The 23,023-nt window shown below is 33.5% G+C and overlaps 1 protein-coding gene across 4 annotated transcripts in view; it reads right to left on the bottom strand.

Moving 5' to 3' along the window:
* Positions 1-23,023, bottom strand: part of CCDC91 (coiled-coil domain containing 91) — a 224,895-nt gene that overhangs the window by 118,466 nt on the left and 83,406 nt on the right. For all 4 annotated transcript variants that reach the window (XM_064479162.1, XM_064479161.1, XM_031443870.2 and 1 more), the window contains one exon: positions 12,991-13,068. In XM_064479162.1, coding sequence (XP_064335232.1) covers positions 12,991-13,068 — 78 coding nt within the window. The remainder of the gene's footprint in view (positions 1-12,990; positions 13,069-23,023) is intronic.

The following is a 23,023-nucleotide window of genomic DNA, read 5'->3' as shown; positions in this document are numbered from 1 at the left end:
CAATAAGCAAACCGTTTCTGACGGTGCTGCAAGCTGCAAAGAAAGTAAAAAGGGATAAAGAGGAAAAGAATAATAGAGGAGAAATTTTTCAGACAAGAAAATCAAAAGCTTTGTATTTTTTTTAGGATTATCTGATTTTTTTTTAAATCTGAACAGAAAATAAGTAAGTATTCAACTTTGCTAAAGAGAAGTGGTAAAAACTGAATGTTCTGTGTATGGAATCAGTACATCAAGTTTTACTTTGGTAGTTGGTGACTCCTGCAATCAGTCTGGCAAATTAAACTAAACCAGTTATGCAGAAACAAGAATATAAAAAGCCTCTTTCAAACCCCAGTTTGATAAAACCAGTTCCATACCTAGCTCACTGGTAACATCCAGTTTCAGGTCTCCCTGTGCAACTAATACACATAGTCATTAACAGTGGCTTGGTGAGATGAAACTGGTTTCTCTTAGGATACAGTTCAACATAATAACCCAAATACAAAAAAAAAAGTTATTAAAGATTCACACAGATAAACAGACACACAAATAGAATTGAGAATTCTTTACAAATAGAATTGAGAAGTCACAAGTGAAAAAAAAAACAAACTCTCAGTCATATATACACATAAAGTCCGAGGGAAGAACTTTTCCATCAAAGGAAAAAGTGCAAAATCTTAGCATGGGAATAAGGCTGATGAGTTCTAGAAGGAGGAAAAAGAGGCCAGTGTAGATCATATGAACCAGAAAATTTCATCAGATGCTACAGCTGCACCAGGCTTCTTTTTTATCTTCAAATAGGTCAAACTTCTTGCCACAGGGCCTGAGGTCTTACTGAGCTCTATGCCTAAAAGGTGAATCAGAGATCACAAAAGCAGGGAGAGGACCAGAACCAGGTAGAAGCAGGGAAAGGCATTTTAATTTTATTCTAATTGTCATGAGAAACTCCTAAAGCTTCAAACAAGAAACTCTCTGTAATCTATTTTTAATACCTTCAAACAACATTGCAAAGTACCAAAAGCACTCAAATGCTATCAGAACTTTCTCCATCAATAGATAATTTGTGGGAATGAAAACGTGTAGCACTGATTTTTGCAGACTACCCACATACAAGTAAGTTAAACACTTACAATTAATGCACTGTGTATGGACATTTTTTTTTAATTCAGTAGAATTAAAAGTAATGCAATTATCCTCCCTTGTAAGGAAGGAGTTAATCCTAATAAGAACTAGTTGAGTGTTTTTCATGGTCTCATTAGAAGAGAAACATTAGGCTGTCTCTGAAAACGGTACGCAGACATTTTAGAAAATTTTGTTGGAATACCAAAAGAACTCACGTGACTAAAATCTATCACAAAGAAATGACTTAAAAGCACAACGTACAGAGGACCAGAGAGGATAGTTCTCTAGAGGGAAACTTCTGTCTAAACTTAAGGCTTCCACTTACTCAAAACTGGATCCAAATTCAAGGTCAGGTTCAGGGTCTCCTGCTCCCCAGGCAGGCAGAAGTCGGGCAAATTCAGAACCTTTAAGTTCAACCCTTGGGGAGAATGAAGGTACATGTTTCTCAAGAGTAAACGCCAGACATCTGAGCAGAGATAGTGATGGATTTGGTCGTATTTCTTTTCAGAAAGCAGGACAAAAACTATTACCTAAAATTATGAGTAAATGGATTAGAAAACAAAAGATTTCTCCCTTCCTTTTCCTTAGCTTAAAAATAAGAGGTAGGTAGTATCAAGGTCATGGTGAGGCTGCCGAAAAAAAATGTACCTTGTTACAGATCTCAAGCATTTGGAATTGCAGTGATCGTAGGTTTTTCTACGCATTTGAATTACAGTGCACTGGTACTATACAATTCAAAAAGAAAAATGTTAAATTATGGGTGTAGATCTAAACATGGAAATTCAATACAGTCTAGCCATGCTATAAAGTGCTTTGGAAGCTCTGAAAGCCAAAGAAAATCTTCAGGACAGAGCGAATCATTCCTGTTGGCCTTGTTGTTAAGGGATTCTAGTAACATAAGAGTTGTTACCTCAAACACCACAAAAGTCTCCCAGTGAAAATTTCTTTTGTGCCATGGACAACACATTAAAATTAAGAAGTTTCTAAAATTAAGTACAGCAGAGAGACGCTGCATGCCTGCCTTCCAGATCCTTTAAACTTCTGAAAGGCTGCCATCTGGATATGCCTCTCCCTCAGATGCCACAATATTGTTCCTTGTGACTTGAATAAGAGCTACAGTTTCAGTTCAAAGAATAAAGAAGAAAGAAAGGAAGGAAGGAGTGAAAAGGGGAAAAAAAAAAATTCTAACTAAAACAATCTCCTCCAAATCTTTCGTAGGATTAAATGAAGCACATAGTTTTTAAACAAGAAAGGTCTATGCATCTCATCTTCTGAAATATCACAAACCACAGAAAGAAAGAAACCCATCTAGGTGTCAGAAATAATTGGCTTAAATATACATGCATTTAAGTTTCAAGGTGGCAGCATAATTCGTGGAGAGTTCTGTGTCAAGCTCTGAATGACCCGGCTTTTATTTACAGCTTCTCTGCTTGAATGTGTTTGATCAAGGAGCTGTGTGTGTTTCTCCATGTCTCAGGTTCCTTATCTAAGAAGTGGGGAGAATAATAAGAGTTTATTCTCTGTCAGTAATAAAGGAATTCTGTGAAATTATGACCATTAACTTAATTCTGTATAATGATTAAATTTCAAAATAGAGTTGTTCTAATCATTTGCTGACTTTTGAGAACTAAATTCCTCATTTTCATGATAAATAAAATTCATGCCATGTGGATTTGAGTTAGGATTAATATTATTTTTTAAGTTACTAGATTTAAGGCCATTAAAATAAAGAATTTTCCTCCAAATTGAGAGAGAGCCATTCATCAAATACAGATCTCTAAGGTTAGAAAATAACTTTTACTCACATTGAAAAGCCATCAACATTGAGAGAGGTTAGAGGTTTCATTTAACTCAATTTTACTGGAAGACACAGTGACAAAGATTAAACTTTGCTTTATGTTCTCTTTTTGAACACAAAGAGAATACTGTGAACTTAGATGACAATTTAAAATACTTCAGCTGGCTTCTTTTCCAGTTAGAAGTTAACCATATATTACTACAGAGGTGATAATGTTCACAGAGACATGGAAATTATTTAGAATCCATTGGACTGGACACAAAACAATCAGAAGTGCCACCCCCAGCACTGGAGCAGGTGCCCGAGGTCCCGCCGCGCTGAGCTCTAGCTGGACTCTGCAGGGATAAGGAGAAGCCTCAGGGGAAGGGACAAAGTCATCAAAGTGGCTCAGAGGAACTGTTACTATACTAACAGGTATAGATATCTCACTGTATAAGACAACACAAAGCAGTGCTTGCTGGTACCCAAATTAGGTTGTCAGAAGGGTTTAATTACCAAAAAATTTGGCTACATGAATATCCTGCTAAAATACCAAAACAGGATGACCTTTGAACTTGGTACTTCTAACTATATGAACTAAATCAGACTGTATATGGATTATTCCTCAAACAGAATTCCTTTTTCACTGCTAGAAAACAATCTGACAATCAATGCACTGCAAATCAGAAGCATGGCAATTTTAAGCATAGTATCCCACCGCTGGAAACGAGAATGCCTGAGCAGTAGACAGAGACTGAGGCCCAGGCAATGGCAGCCAAATTTAATTTTTACTATGCACACTTCCGTATCTTTTGAATCTTATATTGCATGCATATCAAAAAATTAGGTATTTTGAAAATAATAGGGCAAATCATTCTATTCCCTAATAATTTATCCTTGGTATAAAATTTATATTCTCACATAGCTGATTAACTGGAACTTAACGGATATAATCAAAAGCAACCTTCTATTTTGATACTGGATCACACACTAATTAGAAATGTCGACGATAAATTAAAATGATATTCTCCCAAATGCCACTGGTTCTTACATCTCCTTTCTTTCCTCAGAGTCGGTTTTGTAATTCAGATTAAAGACGACAATTCCTCTTTTATAACCTTTCAAACAGCCAAGAAATTTAAAAAATTTAAAGTAGTTTCTTACATACATATCTTCATTTGGATTTAGAAAAGTAAATTAGTATAAAAATAACTTTTATCAGTTTATCATTTCTGCCTCTGAAATACAGTATACAGCTTTTCACTAACTGGACTATCGATGGCCAATAAAAAAATTGAATAAAAATAAATCTATAACACACACATCAGTTATTTTTTTCTAAAGTCTAACTACTATGTAACAGTTTTCAACACTACCTAAAATTGAGAATGCCTGAATCAGACAGACCTTGCTGATAATTTTAAGCATTAGAATAATGGAAGATTAAGAACCACATTAAGTGATAGATCACAATGACTAGAATAGTTACAGAAAGATATTCTTTACAGATATTACTATGTAATCACTCTCCCAGCATTATTACTGGATGTAGAAATCTGCTCAATAACCTTAGATCAAAGGAAGGTTTGAAAAAAACTTTCAACCCCATCAGAACAAAACAAGTCCAGCCTCATTCAGGTCAATGTGGAGAGAGAACATTACTATGGATGGAAGATACTTATGACAGAGGAGCCTGACTTTTTATGACAATAAGCAGAAATCTGTATCTGTCAACAGTATCTGGGTGGGACAGGGCTGATGGTATTGATAAAAGTTTCAAGTCTGATCAACATTAGTCACAAATACTAACCTGACGTGACATAAAACAGAACTCATAGTATTTAAAGTGCATTTTGGAAGGTGAGCCAAAAACAACTAATGGGGAAAGGCAGGTCTTACATGTCTTAAGAAGCAACTAAATAAACCCCATTCATTTATTTCATTTTTAATCTTCGGAGGTATTTTTCAAGGTCTGCTCTGCAGCAAAAGTTTGAAATGTACATCCTCAATACGGAATAAAGTCTTCTCCTTCATTCCTCTGACTGTCAGGCTGATGATCCAGCCACAATAAAAAGGCAAGCCTTAAATCTATATTAGAATAAGTTTTCTTGCAAGGTTTCCAATGCCTTTTTGTTTTGGCCCAGCTGGAAAACCACAAGAATAGCCTTGCATGCAAAATTCTGGCTTAGCCCAGGAAATTTAGAGGTACTTAAGAACTATTCTCAACTACCAAACCTTTCTCAATCCTCTGCTGAGGTTAAGCTTGGTGGGAGGGATAAGCATGGACAAGCCAAGTTGTTAGTTTCAAGCCAATTGCTGGTATCTAGCAGGCTGTTAGTCCAAACGCTACTGGCAGCAGCAAACAGCTTTCTTTGTCCAGGAAAAATCTGATCATATGATAAAAGCTGGAATTTATGAGAATCCTCGTTCCATCAAATAACTAAAACTGTAACTTCATTTCATATCTTTGAGTTAACAAAATGGTGGAATTCAAAAAAACAGACATGTGACAGATCTCACGTATCTCCATCCTCTTTGCACAAAAAGTTAGCAATCTCTAATCAAGGGAAAAACATCAAAAGAAGAGAAAACAAAGTCGTTCCCCACTCCCTGGAGCAGAACTTTATACAATAAAAGCAATTCTACACCCTGGGAAAAATTGGTTTCCAAAATGTATTACGTTCTCCCTTATAAAACAGTACAAACAACTCAAGAGTTCGAATGAAACACTAGCAAGTGGACGCTTCTGAAAAAATGGAATACAGCAGGCATGTGACATTCCAAGCTGGCATTTGACATATGTTGCACTGCTAAAATTCAAAGCAGTCCTTACCAAAAGGGACTTAAGGCATACCTAACCTTCTTAGAAACACACAGTGGACCAAGTCTCTCTATAAAATCAAGGTTGGTCAATGTGGGAACTGAACAGATCAAGAATTTTAATCGGGATAATTTCAGAACTACTTAAGTTTATGTAGCAATTTTGCATTATTTTTCACGATGAGTAGCAGAAAATGTGTGTGCCTAAAAAGTTAAAACTCTAGTGTACCTGATTCAATTACTCTGCTACTTAAACATAAGAAAAAAGTAAATCAGAAAATTCTCTTTGTAAAATGTTCTAAGACTTTAGAAAAGATTCTGCCCATTCCTTGCTTTCCCTTTAAAACAGTCACGTATTTATAAACGCTGTTCATGTCGAGCATTCACTGGCTTTTGGCATCTGGGTTGGAATACACGGAATTTAAGATCACCAGTTCAGGCAGGCTTCAGAAACAAGGACTGTGAAAGCAAAGTAGGTGTATGTCTGTATGTCTAGTTTGGTGGAAATATCTTGAGACCTGTATGTAGATACACATAAGTAAGAATGAGTTTTGGCCAAAAGGATGAACACAAAACATCAGGGTGAGAAAAGAAAGATCTAGAGTTTGAGAAGAGGACATGAAACTCTTCTGGTTTCAAGTTGAACGTGACGACCAGGAACTAATTTTCATGTCACAAAAAAAATTAATAAATAAAAGCAGAAAGTAGATCGGGCACCCACAGGAGGGCCAAGAAATATATAATACACATTAAACCATTACAGTTACAATTTATCTGGTGTTTGCATACAAATATCAAACCAAAATGCATTTTCTTCTTGCTTTTTTCAGGCTAATTTTCTAAGCTCCATTTTTGCTAATCTGTCAACGATGTCAAAGTCAACGTTTCAACACTTTTCCTATCTGCTGTGATTTGAAAAATGTCTAAATCCCTTAAGTTTAAACAACAAACAAAAACAACAGAATGTAATTTAATCTGAAAAATAAATAAGTTGAGCCATAACCAAGAAAATAACTTGTAACTTCAGGATGAAATAAAAAATTCTGTACACAAGAGTTTCAAAAAGGAAAAAGCTCTTTCTCTAACTGATCTATCTTAAAGCAAACACCACAATAACTAACTAACTAAATAACTAACTAACTAGCTAAATAAATAAACCAGTAAATCAATAAATCAATGGGGTGGGGAGTCTTTTGTCATGGTCTTGAAAAAGATTACGTATGCAGTAGCAAAACAAAAACATTAACCGTTATCTTATTTGTGTCAAACTGGAAGTTTTCATGAACTGGACTCAAAGTAAGATAAAATAAAAACAACATGTTGAACTTAATTTCTTGAGTACTTTCCACTCAATGTTAGAGCATGTTAGAAAAAGTTCCAGCTTTGAACTTTAATACACTGAGTCAACTAGTACTTCCTCTGGAAAATTCTTCTAAAAAGCTATTTAGGATAAAAAGAAAATTCCTTTTAAGAATATGCCAACATCTAAAATGCTTATATATGGAATTCTAACTGGACAGATGTATACAGAGAGACTTCTGAAAAGAAAAACAAGAAGCAAACACTTCTGCGCAAGAAATGAAGACGGGGGATCCTTTCTCTTTAAAAGACAAGACAGCATATCCCCTAAGTTACAGAATTATATTTATTTTCACAAATGTGTCTGTATTTTTTCCATGTATGATATGCTTTGACAGTCCTCTATACCAGTCCCTACTACGCCAATACTCAACTATGAAACATTTTTTCTTACACTGATCACTTATCCCACATCAAGGAAAACAAGACATTAGTTTTAAAAAAAAATGTTAATTTAGGATAAATTCTAGTTTCTAAGTTATAGCTAACATTTTTTTCTCCTTTTGTAACTTTCAAAAAAGAGAAAGCAGTCCATCCTAGTCATTTAAATTCTGTTAGAGCATCTCTCATCTTTCTCATATGGAAAAATTTGCCAGTGATTTCAATGATAAACGTGTACACACACACAATCTTGATGGGTTCAATGTCAGATGATACAAATGGGGGGAAAATGGCAACAGACTGAAACAGATGAGTTTTTTGACAGGCAAGTATATATGAAGGGATAAGACAATGATTAACAACCCCCTTGGGGTAAAACAATGGCTTCTAGAACTTTAAAGAAAATACAGATACCTAGAACCCACCTACATAAACTGATTTAGGATTTCCAGAGAAGAAATCTGCCTTAACATATGAATTTTTTTAAAGTAACCACAAGTCATTTATTACATGTGCAAAAGATGCAAACTGAGGGATTAAGGTACCCTGATCACTGATAACTGTTCAGAGCGTCATAAACAAAAGAGCAGCACACTGACACAACTACTCATTACCTTAAACAAGAAAGGACAGTAATCTGTGATAGAGGAAACGACAGCCATAAAGAACTGTGAAGTCTGTGAAGCCTGAGTCTACATCCTGGAGAACGACAATTTCAAGTCAAAAGCCCAATTACACAAGTAAAGGAAAATTCTTACGCTGCTTGCAGTAAACAATCTTAGATGTGGCGTGCTCCTATGGAAAGCCTTCCAAGATCTACATTTATGTTACTGTTGTTAATTATCAGGTTAAAAGATTTTTAAAATCATGACATAAAAGAAAAAAAATAAACAAAATCAAGTAAATATTATGGGAAGAGTTGGCATATGTAGCACAGAATTTCACATGTCCTTCTCATCAATCTGGAGCAAGCTATTTACTTTCTAAATGAACAAAAGAAAGCTGGCTTTTCAACAGAAGCCTAGGAATATGAAGGGCTGGACCACAATCTCTTTCTCTTAAGTAGATTTTTCTAAAAAGATTGAAACAATAATCCACATTGTATAATTTTGAGAAGTATGCTAATTAATAATCAGCCGTAAGATAATACGAGGCATTGAAATTGCCATGCTGGAAGTTAAGTGTAATAATGATAACTAAACAGCTAAAATTTATTTAACAGCATCACTGCTAGCTGTGCAATATTTGTTATCTCACTGGATCCTCACGATACTCCTATGAATAAGTTCTATGGTTCATTCCCTCATTTACTCACGAGGAAACTAAAGTTCATATATAAGAAACTGCCCTAGGTCACACCACTAGTAAGTATGAGAGCTGGGGCTTAGACCCAGCTCTGGCTGACTCTAAAATAATCAATCGGGTCTACTAATAAAAATATTTAGCAATTTCAAAGTAGAAATTTTTCAAGAGATGAAGCATTCCTTCAGGAATTAATAGAATAAAGACATATAAATTATCACCCATCATTATTCAAGGTAGAAAAAGGTAAGATTATTAGTATATAATACATACAAATAGTACAAAATAACTTCAGATTTTCAAGTTACTTAAATATGAGGTTGGGTTGCAAACTTTCTTTGCCCAGTTCCTGCAGTGGATGATCTGAAGTTGTATGAATAAAGAATTACTAAAAGAAATGAATTCCAATTTGATGAGATCAGCTACTCCCTTAAATACAGACTAATTCAATGTGAATCAGAATTTTCAATTATTTGTGAAGAGTTAAAATCATAACATAGATTATCTCTATCTCAGAAACTGTTGATCTCATCATTCAAGAACTTTAAAATGTGCTATTTCATTTGAACGATGTTAGGGATACAAGATATGCTAGCCAAAGTGTATCAGAACTTTATGAAGTTTTTTTTTTTCACTCTGATTACCAAAGTAAAGACTGGCACTTAGATTATTAAGGTTTAAATTAATATTTGAAGCCATGTTAATTTGCTGGGAAAAAAACATATTCTAAAATTCATAATAAGTACAATTATCAGAATTTACTCATGTAAAAGAATAATCCCACATTTTAGAAAAGCATTATAAAAAGCAATCAGGAAAACAAAACAAATTAATCAGGAGAAATTCAAGGGTTGAGACACTCTTACAAGACAAGACGGAAACAAATCTTTAAGTCTTGTCAATACTTATGAGAATACACAGTACATAGTCAATACAATGAGAATAAAGAGTGTCATGACTCCTGGATATTCACTGATCCCCAGATATTCATTTTTTAAAGGAAGGACACGTGTAATGGAGTAACGCTATTTTAATATGGATTTTAAAAAAAGGTGAGAAAGTGATTCTGGAACAGTGATATTAGGGCTCAGAGAAACCCCTACCACAGAGAGATATCTTTTAAGTAGATATACCTATAGACATCTATAGAACACTCCACCTCAATCAAAATCACCAAAAAAAGTTCTCTGACTACAATGGAACTAAATTAGAAATTAATAACAGACAGAAATCTGGTAAATTCACATATATGCAGAAATTAACATACTTCTAAAGAACCAATAGGATACAGAAGAAATCACAATGAAGATTATAAAATACTTACATATGAATGAAAATAAAAACACACCATAAAACTTATGGGATGAAATAAGCTAGGATACAGAGGGAAACTGATTAAGTATAAATGCCTATATTAAAAAAGAAAAAAGATATAAAATCAATAACCTAATTATCTGTCTTAAAAAACCTAGAAAATTACAAATTAAGGCAAAAAGCAAACAAAAAGTCAGGCAAAATAATGGTAGAGTAAAAACTGATAAATTAGAGAATAGAAAAATGAGAGAAAATGAGCAAATGTTTCGATAGACTGACCAAATAAAAAAGGGAAGACTCAAAGTATAAAATCAAGAACGAAAGAGGAGAGAGCAGTTCCTACCTTCAAAAAGAAAAAGAATTAAAAGGAATACTATGAACAACTATATCCCCCAAAACTAGATCACTCAGATGAAAGAGGCAGATCCCTAGAAAGATGAAACTGCCAAAGTAAATCAGGAAAAAAATTAAAAATCTGGAGAATCAGTAAGAGGAGATTATATTAATTTAAAAAATTTTAAAAAACTCCTATAAAGACAAGTCCAGTACCACACAGTCTAGCTGTTTCTGAGTTACTTAGTGATTAGCGAACCATCGTCACAATGTTTAAAAACTTAAAGATGTATTTTAAAGATATTAATGAAAACTAAGTTACTGTCTAAAACAAGAGAAGCAAAATAAGATAATTATCACATGAACTTCTTATGCATGAATTTAGAATGGAAAAAAATTTTTTCTTATTACCCAATGGGCCATAAGTCATCAATATTTACATTATAAAGACATCTAACCTACCAAGAAAACATTGCCTATTTTTCTTATCTAAATTATTTTTTCCATATTACTATGAAGTTGATTCTCTGTATGTTTTTAGACACATTGGTAGTAAAATTTTATGTGATAAATAAAATGTCAGATGTATTCCTCCTCAGAGTACTGTAATACCTTTGTGCAAAATATGAAGTTCATCAGTAAATCTATATGGTAAGCTATATGCAAAGTATTTACACCAAAGTTCCCTACTCTAAGAAAATTTATATATTTTGGATACTAATATGATAAATTAAACATAACTTTGTAGAATACTTGATTTGATACATAATCCTTTTAAGCAAATCATAATACCTAATGCCTCAAACTTTTAAATCCTCTTTCTAAATGAGTGTCAAATGATGGTACTACACAAAGAAGAGGTGAAACCAAATTTCTTCAAATACAATTTGCAAAATACATTTGCAAATTTCTCATATACACTTTTAAGCTTATTAGTTACTAGTGTTGAAAGTAATATACAATAAGAATATTTTCAGCAAAAGAAATATGTGAAGCTAGAACCAAAGAAATATTTAAAATATCAAATACTGAGCTTTTTATAAAGACATACAATATAATAAGTACTTTCAAGACATATAATTTAGAATTCATAAATAAAAATAAGTAAAATATAAATCCATCTAAGTATATATTACTTAATACACCAAGAGAATTATGTAAACTCCACTATTTCAATTCCTCCCCCTTAGCTTTGGGGAAAGAAGATGGTTCAAGATAGATCCTATACTTTCCCCAACTCAATAACCATAAAGCTGGTTAATATTAGTAAAACTAAAAAGTCACAACATAAAAAAAAAAAGGAGCCAATAATCACACATGTAAAAATGAGACTTTTAAAAATTAATCTTCTCAATAACAGCACCAGTTTCTATGTTGGGCATGGTCACAAAAATGACCTTTCATGTCCCAAGACATATCTACTAGACTTTTTAATACTTTGGATTTTTTTTTAAGTGCTTTTCACATAAATTAATTCTGGATCTACCTCTTTTTCTACTCTTATCCAAATAACTTCTTGTTACAGGAAGCTTTTTAACATTAAATTATCAGCTAATTAAAATGATGGTAACTTCTATCATGTCTAGGGATGAAACTGAAGCAATAAAGAATTACTACATTCCACATGTGGTAGAAAAGACTTTTTTTAAACATTTACTGTAATAATTAACAATAAAAAAACCTTAAATGCCTACTTACATAGTATAGTTAAACTAATTATGGCGTGTGTGTATATCCACACCCACATGCTGTGAAATACCATAGAACAAAGACAAAAAAAGGATGTTTGTACATACTAACAGGAAAATATATATTGACAAGTAAATACAGCATGAAATCAAAGAATAGATTGCTAAGGATAACATTTTTCAAAAGCATATCAAAATTATATAGCATGATATGAATATACACACACACACACATATACAAAAATATGAAGGAAAATCTCCAGAAGGATGCACACCAAACTGTACACACTGTTACCTCTGAGCAGACCTGTGTGAATTACATTTCAACAAGAATGTATTCCTCAGTTACTTGGTGGAGAAAAATGATCTAACATGAAACTTAGGGGAAAAAATTTTGTCATTAACCTCTCAATTTTCCTTAAATGATTACTCTTATATTGGCACAGAATCAAAGAATAATTCTGGGTGTTATCACTGATATTCACTGTAATTTCTGTTACTACTTAAATGTACCCAAACCTGTTTAATTTGTTTAAGAAAAAAAGATATGACAATATTTTGCTGATTTGTATCATGCCTTTTTCTATAAAAGGTGGAACCATAGTAAAAACAAAAATGCTAATCTAACAATTCATTATATAGTATTTTGTTTGCAAACTTTAACTGCCAATCTTGTGTTTTCAAATACTCTGTAAGTTCTCAAACTCAAAGCAACTTCAAGCATTACCTTTGTAGTCCACAGAGTATCCTTTCAATGAACACCTACTGGTCAACCGAAAGGAAGTCTATACCTAAACAAGACTACACTATAATTCTGTAATTTGTGTATGTCTGCATATGTCCATGTGTGTAATCTTTTTTACTAAAGTTTGCCAAAGTGGAAAGAATAAAGAAAACAGCACCTCAAACCTGTACCTTATATTCATCCACAATGATGCTGAGGGCTTCATGACCAGCTTTCCTCATGTCTTCCAGTTCTTGTTTATGTTTTTCCTGAAAGAAAATAAGAAACTAAGCCATGATTTGTTCTTTTGTTTACAAAATAGTAAAACCATTGACTTTCACAGCCATGAGTGATTGAGGGGTTTGTGGCACACCAGTGCTATAGCTGAAAACAAAGAGAAAAGCTGTTTTTGAAAAAAAAAGTTCTGTTTAAAAGCATTCTGGAGGTCTCTGGTGATGAGAAATCAAAGGGAAACAATAATTGTGAAAGGAAAACCATGCAGAGAGGGAAGGTAACATTAGGAAATGGTGTTTTCTGTTGGGGCATTTGGCAATTCTGGACGTGGATCTAGACACAGAAAGCCCTGTGTTACTTCAACAAGCTAGGGTCTCTCTCTTCTTTTTTCATTACTTCTCCAGTAATACACATATACCAATAGTTTAATACATAAAAAAGTTTGAGAACCGCTGAATTAAGGTGATCAATCCCCACTCTACCTTCCTAGGAAAGGAGAGTCTGAACTCTCCTTGGAGAATGTTCACATCCTACAGAGCTTTTCCAGTTTTTCAAGTACGGTGTTCAGCTTTCAATACAAAATTATCAGAGATGAGAAAAGATGAGATTAAAGAAATATAAAGCAGAAAAGACAAAAGAAATAGACCCACAGGTGATTCATGTATTACTTATTGAAGGGTTTAAAACATGTATGACTTATAAATTCAAGAAAATAGAGAAGAAATGGAAAAAGTCAATAGGATAGAGGTTTTCATCAGAGAGCTGGAATTCATAAAACAGGAAGTCTACAGCTGAGAAAAATGCACTATTAATAACTCAGTAGAGGAGGTAAACAGTAGGTGAAACAGCAGAAAGCAGGATAAGAGAACCAAAATGACTGGGAGGCGGGGAATAGACAGCAGCAAAAAGAGGAAAATGATGGAAAATACAAAAAAAAGAAAAAAAAACCTTTAAAAAGACATGGAATAGAGTAAAAAGATCAAAGACATGTAACAAAAGAGGATCCGAAGAAAGAAGGAAAAAAATGAAATGTAGTAAGATGATAACAAAGTTTTGAAGAAAATTAAAAACCACAAATTTCCAACATTGTACGTGAATTCAGGATATTACATAACCTAGAAATATTTCTAATAAACAACAATATATTACTAAATATTATATCAATAAAGATGAAATTTTACATGAAATGCAAATACTCCTAGGAAAACGCAAACTTGAAAGATGAAATAATAAACCAGTGTTAAAAAAAAGAACCTGTATTAATTTAAAAAATTACAAACAATAAATCTTCTGACCAAGGACTGTGGGGCTGACCAAGCCCAGATGACTTAACAGGTAAATTTTAATAAATATTTAACAGAAATCTTACACAAAATCTTCCAGTGTACAGAAAAAGATAGAATACTTCACCACATAGACAGCATATCCTTTATACTAAAATCAGCAAAGATATTTAGGAAAAAAATAAAGTATGAACCAATCTCTTTTATGAAAATAGAAACTAAAATTCTAAACAAAATAATAGCAAATAGAATCTAGCAATACATAAATAAGATAATACATTTCAACCAAGTCAGATTTTTTTCAGGTTGGCGGAAGTGACATACACCATTTCAAGCATTAAACCTCCCACCTTCCATTTCTTCCCCTATTTGCTTGCTAGATATTAATGCCCAAGATGACAATTAAAGCCACGTGTTGCATACAGCACCACCACCCCTGTCAAGGACTGCAAATGACTGCACCACCACCTCAGTGGACTTTGAGAGAAAATTAACTATATTTAGGGCAAATGATAACACCAATAGTCCTTGTCAATTTACTGCTACCACTCTCTCATATGAACGTCTCTCATATCAGCTCCCCTCATTTGTTATACCTTACTGATCCAACAGGTTCTATTTCATTATCAACATCTAATTCCTCTTTCTCTATGTCCCTTTGTGTATCTTATTGTAGCTAAATCAATTTCTCAAAATAACCTAAACATAAAGAACTGACAGGGGCATTTGTAATAAAGCCTGATTTTTGTTGATATGATTATCAATCTAGGGCTCATGGCAGCAATCTTTTTAAAAGTCATTTTCCCATTTCTGTGAGAGTTGTTTTAGTAAAAACTAGACGACATAGCAGCAAAATCCAACTACCCAGTTAAGCAAGCTCATCCATTTAGCATATTGTTACACGCATACATTTAAGACATTGTTATACTAAAAGCAAGCAAACAAAAGTAGGCACCACTACCAACTCATCATCATGGAACTGCCATTCAGGTCAGGTTACCTCACTAAGCGGATGTGATGATTTCATACAAGGCTCTAGGAGGGCAAAAGCATCCATTTAAATATTAACAAAGTTTTGTTTTTCTTACTTTTCAAGATAAAAAGTAAATAGAAACAGGTATTCTGGCATTTTCTTTTCACATCATAGAGCCACATCTTAGGCAGTTCTTGGGATTCATATACGCCTCCTAGGCATCAGTGATTTAATGACAAACTCATATAAAGTAGGCTACATGATCAAACTGCAGAAGTTAACAACATATATTAAACATTAAACTTCCTACAAACCCAGAAGTTAAAAAAAAAAGTGAGCTTTACTGAAAGCAGCATTTTTCAGACTTAACTTATTAAATATTAATTTACTTTTCTTTTTCTCTCTTGACAATATTACTAACTAATCTCCTCCAGTTTAGAATAGGAACTGAGAAAAAGTTTAAAAAGTTTTTTCGAGTTAATTAGTCTAAAGCAAAGCAAATTAACCAAGATCCATTAAGTAAAACTGAGACCATATTCTACTTTCACCTCATTGATTACAAACTGAGGGTGAATAGGCACAATTTCAATTATAAAATTTGATCACTCAATGACTATGGTCCTGAATAAGGACATGAATCATTAAACAGTGTCTGCGTGCTAGTAAAGGTGCATACAGAGTATAATGTTTTATTAAGTAACACATATAAAAGATCTTTTCTAATGGATAATTTGCAAATGTTCAAAATGTTCTATATTATGTTTTATTATAATTGAAAATAAATACTTTCTCAATAGCTGTATCTTCTCACAGCAATTCAGGGCTCTCACAGTCCCTTAGCACACAGCAACTGTTGACAAATGTTTGCTGGATTATGCTGAAATCCTCACTACTGACATCTTGAGTTTCTATAATCATTTACATACCAGAACTAACATTTTAATTATATTCAATATATACTTCAGAAAAAAAATGTTAATTATATAGAGATATTCAGTATTATTCATCATAATTCAAGGTAGAAAATGTAGACTCTCTGAGTACCATGAAATTTACAGTTACTAATCATCTAAAACTTTTCCCAGATGCCATTATTTTATACCAAATTTTCTTTTTAAGCGTTATATTTAATTAAACAATTACTATACACCACACTCCACTGGGCTCTGGGGATAAAAGGATGATGAAAGTTTAATAGTCACTTCCATTCTAGTAACACAGGTTACCTGTATATGGTAACTTCAAAGTGATAACATGTATGAAATAATTTTGTTAATTAAGACAAAAATAAAGTACCGTTACTGCTGCCACTAGTATCACAGTTGTTACTGCTACTTTTCAATAATGAACAAAACACATTCATTATTATAAGACAAAACATCAGCAAAACAGTAGAAGACTAAACAACATATAAACCAAGTAGAAGAAACAAACAGCTCTAGAATATTCCACCCAACAGCAGAATATACATTCCTCTCAAGAGGCCAGGGAACATTCCCCAGGACAGACTACACGATAGGCCAAAAAAATTTTAAATATTGAAATAATACAAGGTATGTTCTTTGACCGCAAGGGGAAATGAAACTCGAAATAATTAATAGGGAGAAACTAAGAAAGTTCACAAATGTGTGAAAATTAAACAGCACACACCTAAATAAGGAATGAGTCAAAGAAGAAATCACAGGGGAAATTAAACATCTGTATTAAAGAAAGAAGAAAAATCTCAAGTCAATAACTTACCCTTTCACCATAAGAAACTAGAAAAAGAAAACTAAACCCAAAGCAAGCATAATGAGGGAAATAAAAATATTGGAAACAAAATAAAGAGAACAGAAAAATAGAGAAAATCAACTTGACCAAAGTTGGATTTTTAAAAATTCAACAATATTGACAAATCTTAGCTAGAGTGACGAAGAAAAAAAAAGAGTGATAGCTCAAATTATTAAAATAAGTAATAAAGGAAAGGACTTACTACTGAACTTGAAGAAACAAAAAGGAGTATACAGAAATATCATAAACAATAGTGTGCCAAAAATTAGAATAACAACGTTGTCGTGGACCGATTGCTAAAAATATGCAAACTACCAAAACTGACTCAAGAAGAAACAGAAAATCTAACAGACTGATAACAAGTAAAGAGATTGAATCAGTAATCAAAAAACTTTGTACTAAGATAAGCCCTTCTTCCAAAATGACTTTAACTGGGGAATTCGAACAAATGTTTAAAGAATTAACACCAATCTTTTTCATACTTTTCCTAAACAGAAGATGAGGGAACATGTTCTAACTCATTCTCTGAGGCCAGTTTTACACTAATCGAAACCCTGTCAAACACAACACAAGTACAAAATATTCAGAATATATAAATAACTCTCCTAATTCAGCATCAAAAAGATTACCACTTTTTTTAAAATGGGCAAAAAACTTGTGTAGATATTTTTCCAAAGATACAAATGTTCAATATTATTAGCCACTACGGAAATTCAAGTCAAAACCACTGACATCTAACAGGATGGCTACAATACAAAACACTGAAATTAAGTGGTGACACCACTGAAACCCTCACACCCTGCTCCCTCACACCTTTCTGGTTGAAATGTAAAATAGTGTTTCCACTATATAAAACAATTTGGCCATTCCTCAAAAAATTAAACATAGAGTTACCAAATGTCCCAGAAATTTCACTCCTAGTTATATACCCAAGGACACTAAAAACAGGCATTCACACAAAAACTTGTACATGAGTGTCCATATCAGCATTATTAAGAATAGAAAAAAAAAGGAGAAGCAACGTGTATGTTCATCAACAAATAAATGACTAAACAAAATGAAGTATTATCCATACAAGGGAATATTATTCATCCACACAAGGAATGAAATGATACGTGCTACAACCTGGGCGAACCTTGAGAACATTATGCTAAGTGGACGTGGCTAGACGCAAAAGGCCACATGTTGCAAGAGTTCACTTTATATGAAATGTGCAAAATAGTTAAATCCAGAGACAGGAAGTAGGTTAGCAATTGCCAGGTGCCAAGGGACAGGGGAATTGGGGGTAACTGCTTAACATATACAGGGCTGCTTCTTGAGGTGATAAAAATGTCTGGCATTAGATACTAGTGATAGTACCACAAAATTGTGAATATACTAAAAAAAAAAAAAAACACTGAACTCTACCCTTTAAAATGGTTTAAATGGTAAATTTAATGTTAATGTGAATTCTATCCTAATACAAAAAAATTGGTGCAAGAAAGAAATAGTATGTTTGTATCAATTTAATTTCTAAGCTCTAAGTTATTTTTCTTTGTGTTATTCATTTCTAATTTTGTTTCATTTTGATTAGAGAATGCTGACTTTACTATTTTATTTCTTGGAATTCATTGAGATGTCTCAAAGATTCCTTAACAAAAGAACCACAAGGAAAACATTCTCTAAGGTTTTGAATGATGAGAACCATTCACACCTTTAAAATTGAAAATCAGTTAGCTGTATATAAATCTTGGATTTACATTTTCTTTCTTTGAGCATCTTAATTATGTTACATTATTTTGGCATAAAATATGTTTTTTAAGTCTGCCATGGATCTAATTTTCTTTACTTTATATTTTAGATTAACTATACAACTGGGTCACTTTTGAGAGTGAAAGGGGTTACTACTAATAATTACACTAGAATAATAGATATAAATATGGACTATCTTGGGCAAATCAAAAAGCAGAGTCATTGTATTTACAATATGGAAAGATGAAATTGTACTTGCCATTGAATATATGTATGTCAAATGGTGCCTTGTATACAATGCTGCTCAATAAATAAGAATTGAATAAAGAAGAGACAGAATGGATAGGATTTGAAGGCCTATAATTGGGAAGTGAGAATGGTGTTTCATTCTTCATCAGAGAGTTACTTAACATCCCATTAAGAATGTTTAAAATGACAATATTGTAAAATGACTATAACTCAATTAAAAATGTTTTTAAAAAAAAAAAGAATGTTTAAAATGTATTTAAAACCTGGTCTTCAAAAAGGAGGGTACTTAACAGGTTCATAGACATCTTTGTTGAATAAATGAATGAGATTATATTAAATGCTCTTCTTCTGATACAGGCCTAGCATATAAATTAACATTTGGGGCATGTTTCTTTATCTGTTAAATGAGGGAGTTGGATTAAATCATTTCTAAAATACACTTCCAACTTTCTTAATACTATTCCATGATAGCGTATGCTAAAACTAGCTAGATCAATCAACTTCCTTTCTTATTTCAAAGTTACTGACAGTAATCATACAACCACATTGTATCAGACCAGGCTGCCCAGTTACCAAAAGAAAAACACAAGAATAACCAAATCGTTATACATGGCCTGAAATTCGTATTTCAAGAATATCAAGCCAAAAATTTACAACCTATCTTCAAAGTAGTCAAAACCAAATTTGACCACAATGATAGCTTTCTTTCAAAATGTCAAACCCCAAACCATCACTAGAAAGGGAAGATTCGGGAAAATGCCCTCACCTTAAATAAAACTGCAGATTTTTAAACAAGAAGAGACTTTAAAAGTAAGCTATTTCAATATATTCATTTTATAAGTGAAGAAACTGAGGCCTAGAGAGGCCAAGAAAATTATTTAAGACCATTGAGTAATCAGTAAGAGCAGGGTGAAGACTAAATCACAGCTCCTGATAGCCAGCCCAATATTTACTGAAAAATATCACGTCAAAGAGAATTATTTGAGTATATTCCAAACTTCTCAACAAATTTATTTTCTATATAAAACTCAATAATGTATAAACTAATATATCATAAGTCCCTCCTTCTGATGAAAATAAGACACAAACTGGTCACCTGTGGTAAAACTTGAAATAGTTATTCATCAGTTCATTACTGTCAACCAGAAGTTCTGGTCTGCCAAAAATGATGTACACTAAGGTGCTTTTCAAAGCTAACCAGAAGCATATTCCAATCAATTGTCTACTACCCATAATTACTCCAAAACCAACCCCTTGCTGAAATTATTAAATATACATAGGTCTAATATTTTTAATATATCTGGCATTGAAAAATTTTTGGTTGAATAAATATATATGTAAATAGGAACAGCATAATTAACAAATATAGATGCTTCACATAAAAATTATAAATCAGCAATTTTTTAAAAACTTTTTATTTTGATTACTATATTAATAAAAAAACTCAATTCAGATATTTGAATCACAATTTATAAAAAGAAAATTTTAAGTCCACGCTTATGGGAAAAACTGATGAACATTTCTCAATATACATTATCTTATTGTTGGTCTCTGCCAAATCAAGTAGAACTCGTATTAATCACCTCTAATAAATTAATCCATGAATAGTAACAGAATCCTTTCCCATAAAGATGGTTAAAAGTCAATATTCGATTGATGCATCTGGAATGAATTGCTACAGTACTTAAAAATGAGAGAAGGGAGGAGGGTAGCAAGGAACAAACGGAAGAAAAAAGAGAGGGAGGGAGGAAGAAAGGAAGGAAGGAAACACCGAAGGCCAGGCAACCATTCTATTCTAGCTATTAGAAATCCTTCTCACTTTCCAAATTCTTTGGCCAAAAGCAAGTTTACAATTAGACTGAACATAATTAGCAGAACATAATTAGCTAATACAGTCTGATTGAGAAGGTTTTTCTAGCACAGGCTTCATGAGCACTTTTTCTGAAGCCACAAGATTGCACTCCTTTCAAAACAACTAATCAGCTGTATTGGATGAGGCAGTCATAAACACCTGCAGACACTCCGAGAGGAAATCTGCAGGGCGAGAAATCAAAACAAAGATAGTGGGATAACATCTAACCGATGCACTGAAAGGTTCTAAGAAATGGTACACCTCCTCCTCCTACCGAAATCTGAAGAATCCGACACACTGACGTAGCCTAATTGTAAATGTCAGAGAAACGCAAAGAAGATGAGATTATCCCATAGGCACCTACTTTGTCAAAACAGAATAAAAACAGCAAAACACCACCTCTCCATCTCTCACCGACACCACATTTGACAGCTGCAACAAGCCTGGTTGGTTTCTAACGGCAAGCGCGTTTCACTGCCGTGACACAGCATGTGGAACAGCAAGTCTTTCCCACTGAACAAATGTTTAACCTCTACCTCCTCGTTCTATCTCTTTTCTTAGTTTGCCTAAACAATCAGTAACAACAACACATGACGGAGCCCTTCAAAGTCTTACCAAGTCAGTCTCACAGACTAGTCCAAATATTTAGCCAAATATAAAATGGGAGGAAAAAGAAATAATACAAGCATGAAAGAATCAGCTTAAAGGTATAAAGTAATACTACATATGGAAATAAAGCGTTTGTGCCATAATAAACTATACCCAGTGCTGAAACAGACACCCTTAATAAGTATGTCCCTTTAGCTTAAGATTTCCAGAATTTCTCAAAGGATTAATTTTCATCTCTGGCCCTATCCCATTAATGGCTGCCTTAACACACTGCACGGAATTCAACAGCATACAGAATTTAAAACCGTCGGCTTTGTGGCCTCCTCTCAGTCAAAAACAAGACAATAAGACAAACTCCCGGAGGTCTTCTAATAGATACAATGATGGAAGCCTTCAAAGAACCCCACAATGTGTTCACAAAGAACCCCACAATGTGTTCACGCCCGCACAGAAGTAATTAATTTCTCTATACGCTACCTTACAAAACCCAGACATGACAACGTCTCATTTATGTCTCAACCAAACTTTAGGGAATCAGTAGTTAGCAAATGAGAAATGAATAAGTAGGTCACAACTAATTTATTGTTCTGCAGATGAAAACAACTACTCATGTGAAATTCATAAGAGAAGATGACGTGTTTATTACATTGTTGTTGTCACTATCATTGCTCCATTAGCACAACATCTCCTCTACCACCTACAATCTGTTAAAGAATAAAGGCCAAAGCCTGCAAAGCCTAAGAATATGGCCTCTTGCATATCCCTGGCTAAATTCCTGGCTAATTTGTTGATTGGATTGGCCCTGGTCCGACTGCTACTTCAGTGTCACCTTATTATTTGCTCCAATAGGAAAGGCAGAAACTACTCTGTGCCAGAGTTAAAAGAAATTACTATTTATCTTCGACTTTGTTAAAGCCTTCAAAGGCAAAGTGCCTTGAGAAGCAGATGCTCAAATCTAACTCAAGCCAAGTAGAGAAAAAGAGAAAGGAATGGAAAGGAGAAAAGGAGGGGGGAAAAAAGAAGAATAAGATGGAGAGAGGGGAGCAGGAAGAAAAAGAGGAAAGAGCAGACAGTTTGCCATAGCTACTGTTAAAGACGTCTGCCTTATGCATACATCTGCAAACATTATCCCATTCAACAAGGATGCAAACCTCTTCAAAGTTCTTCTAACTTCTTACGACTTTTTCCGTTTTAAGCCTACTCCCCAAAGTTTGGCTGTATTTTAATTCTAGTAACGGTAAGGGACTTTCTAACAACACAGCTTCTTAAAATATTTAATATTTTGATCAAGAAAAGAAAAATGGCTTAATCATAAAAACTGCTTTTCAGTGTTTTGGTCATTTGTGTTCATATTCTGAGTGTTTCTGTCCACAGTTACGATTTGCCTTCACATTTTAAACACACTGAGATTCATCTTTGGCGCTTGTAGTGGGTTGATTGTGAGCACACATCCAACACCCCCCACCACGAAAAGACACGTTTGGGTCCTAATATCTGGTATCTGTGAACGTGGTTGTGTTTAG

Source organism: Camelus dromedarius, chromosome 25 (assembly GCF_036321535.1).
Source record: "Camelus dromedarius isolate mCamDro1 chromosome 25, mCamDro1.pat, whole genome shotgun sequence".
NCBI lineage: Eukaryota > Metazoa > Chordata > Mammalia > Artiodactyla > Camelidae > Camelus > Camelus dromedarius.
This window is presented reverse-complemented; position numbering and strand designations above follow the sequence as displayed.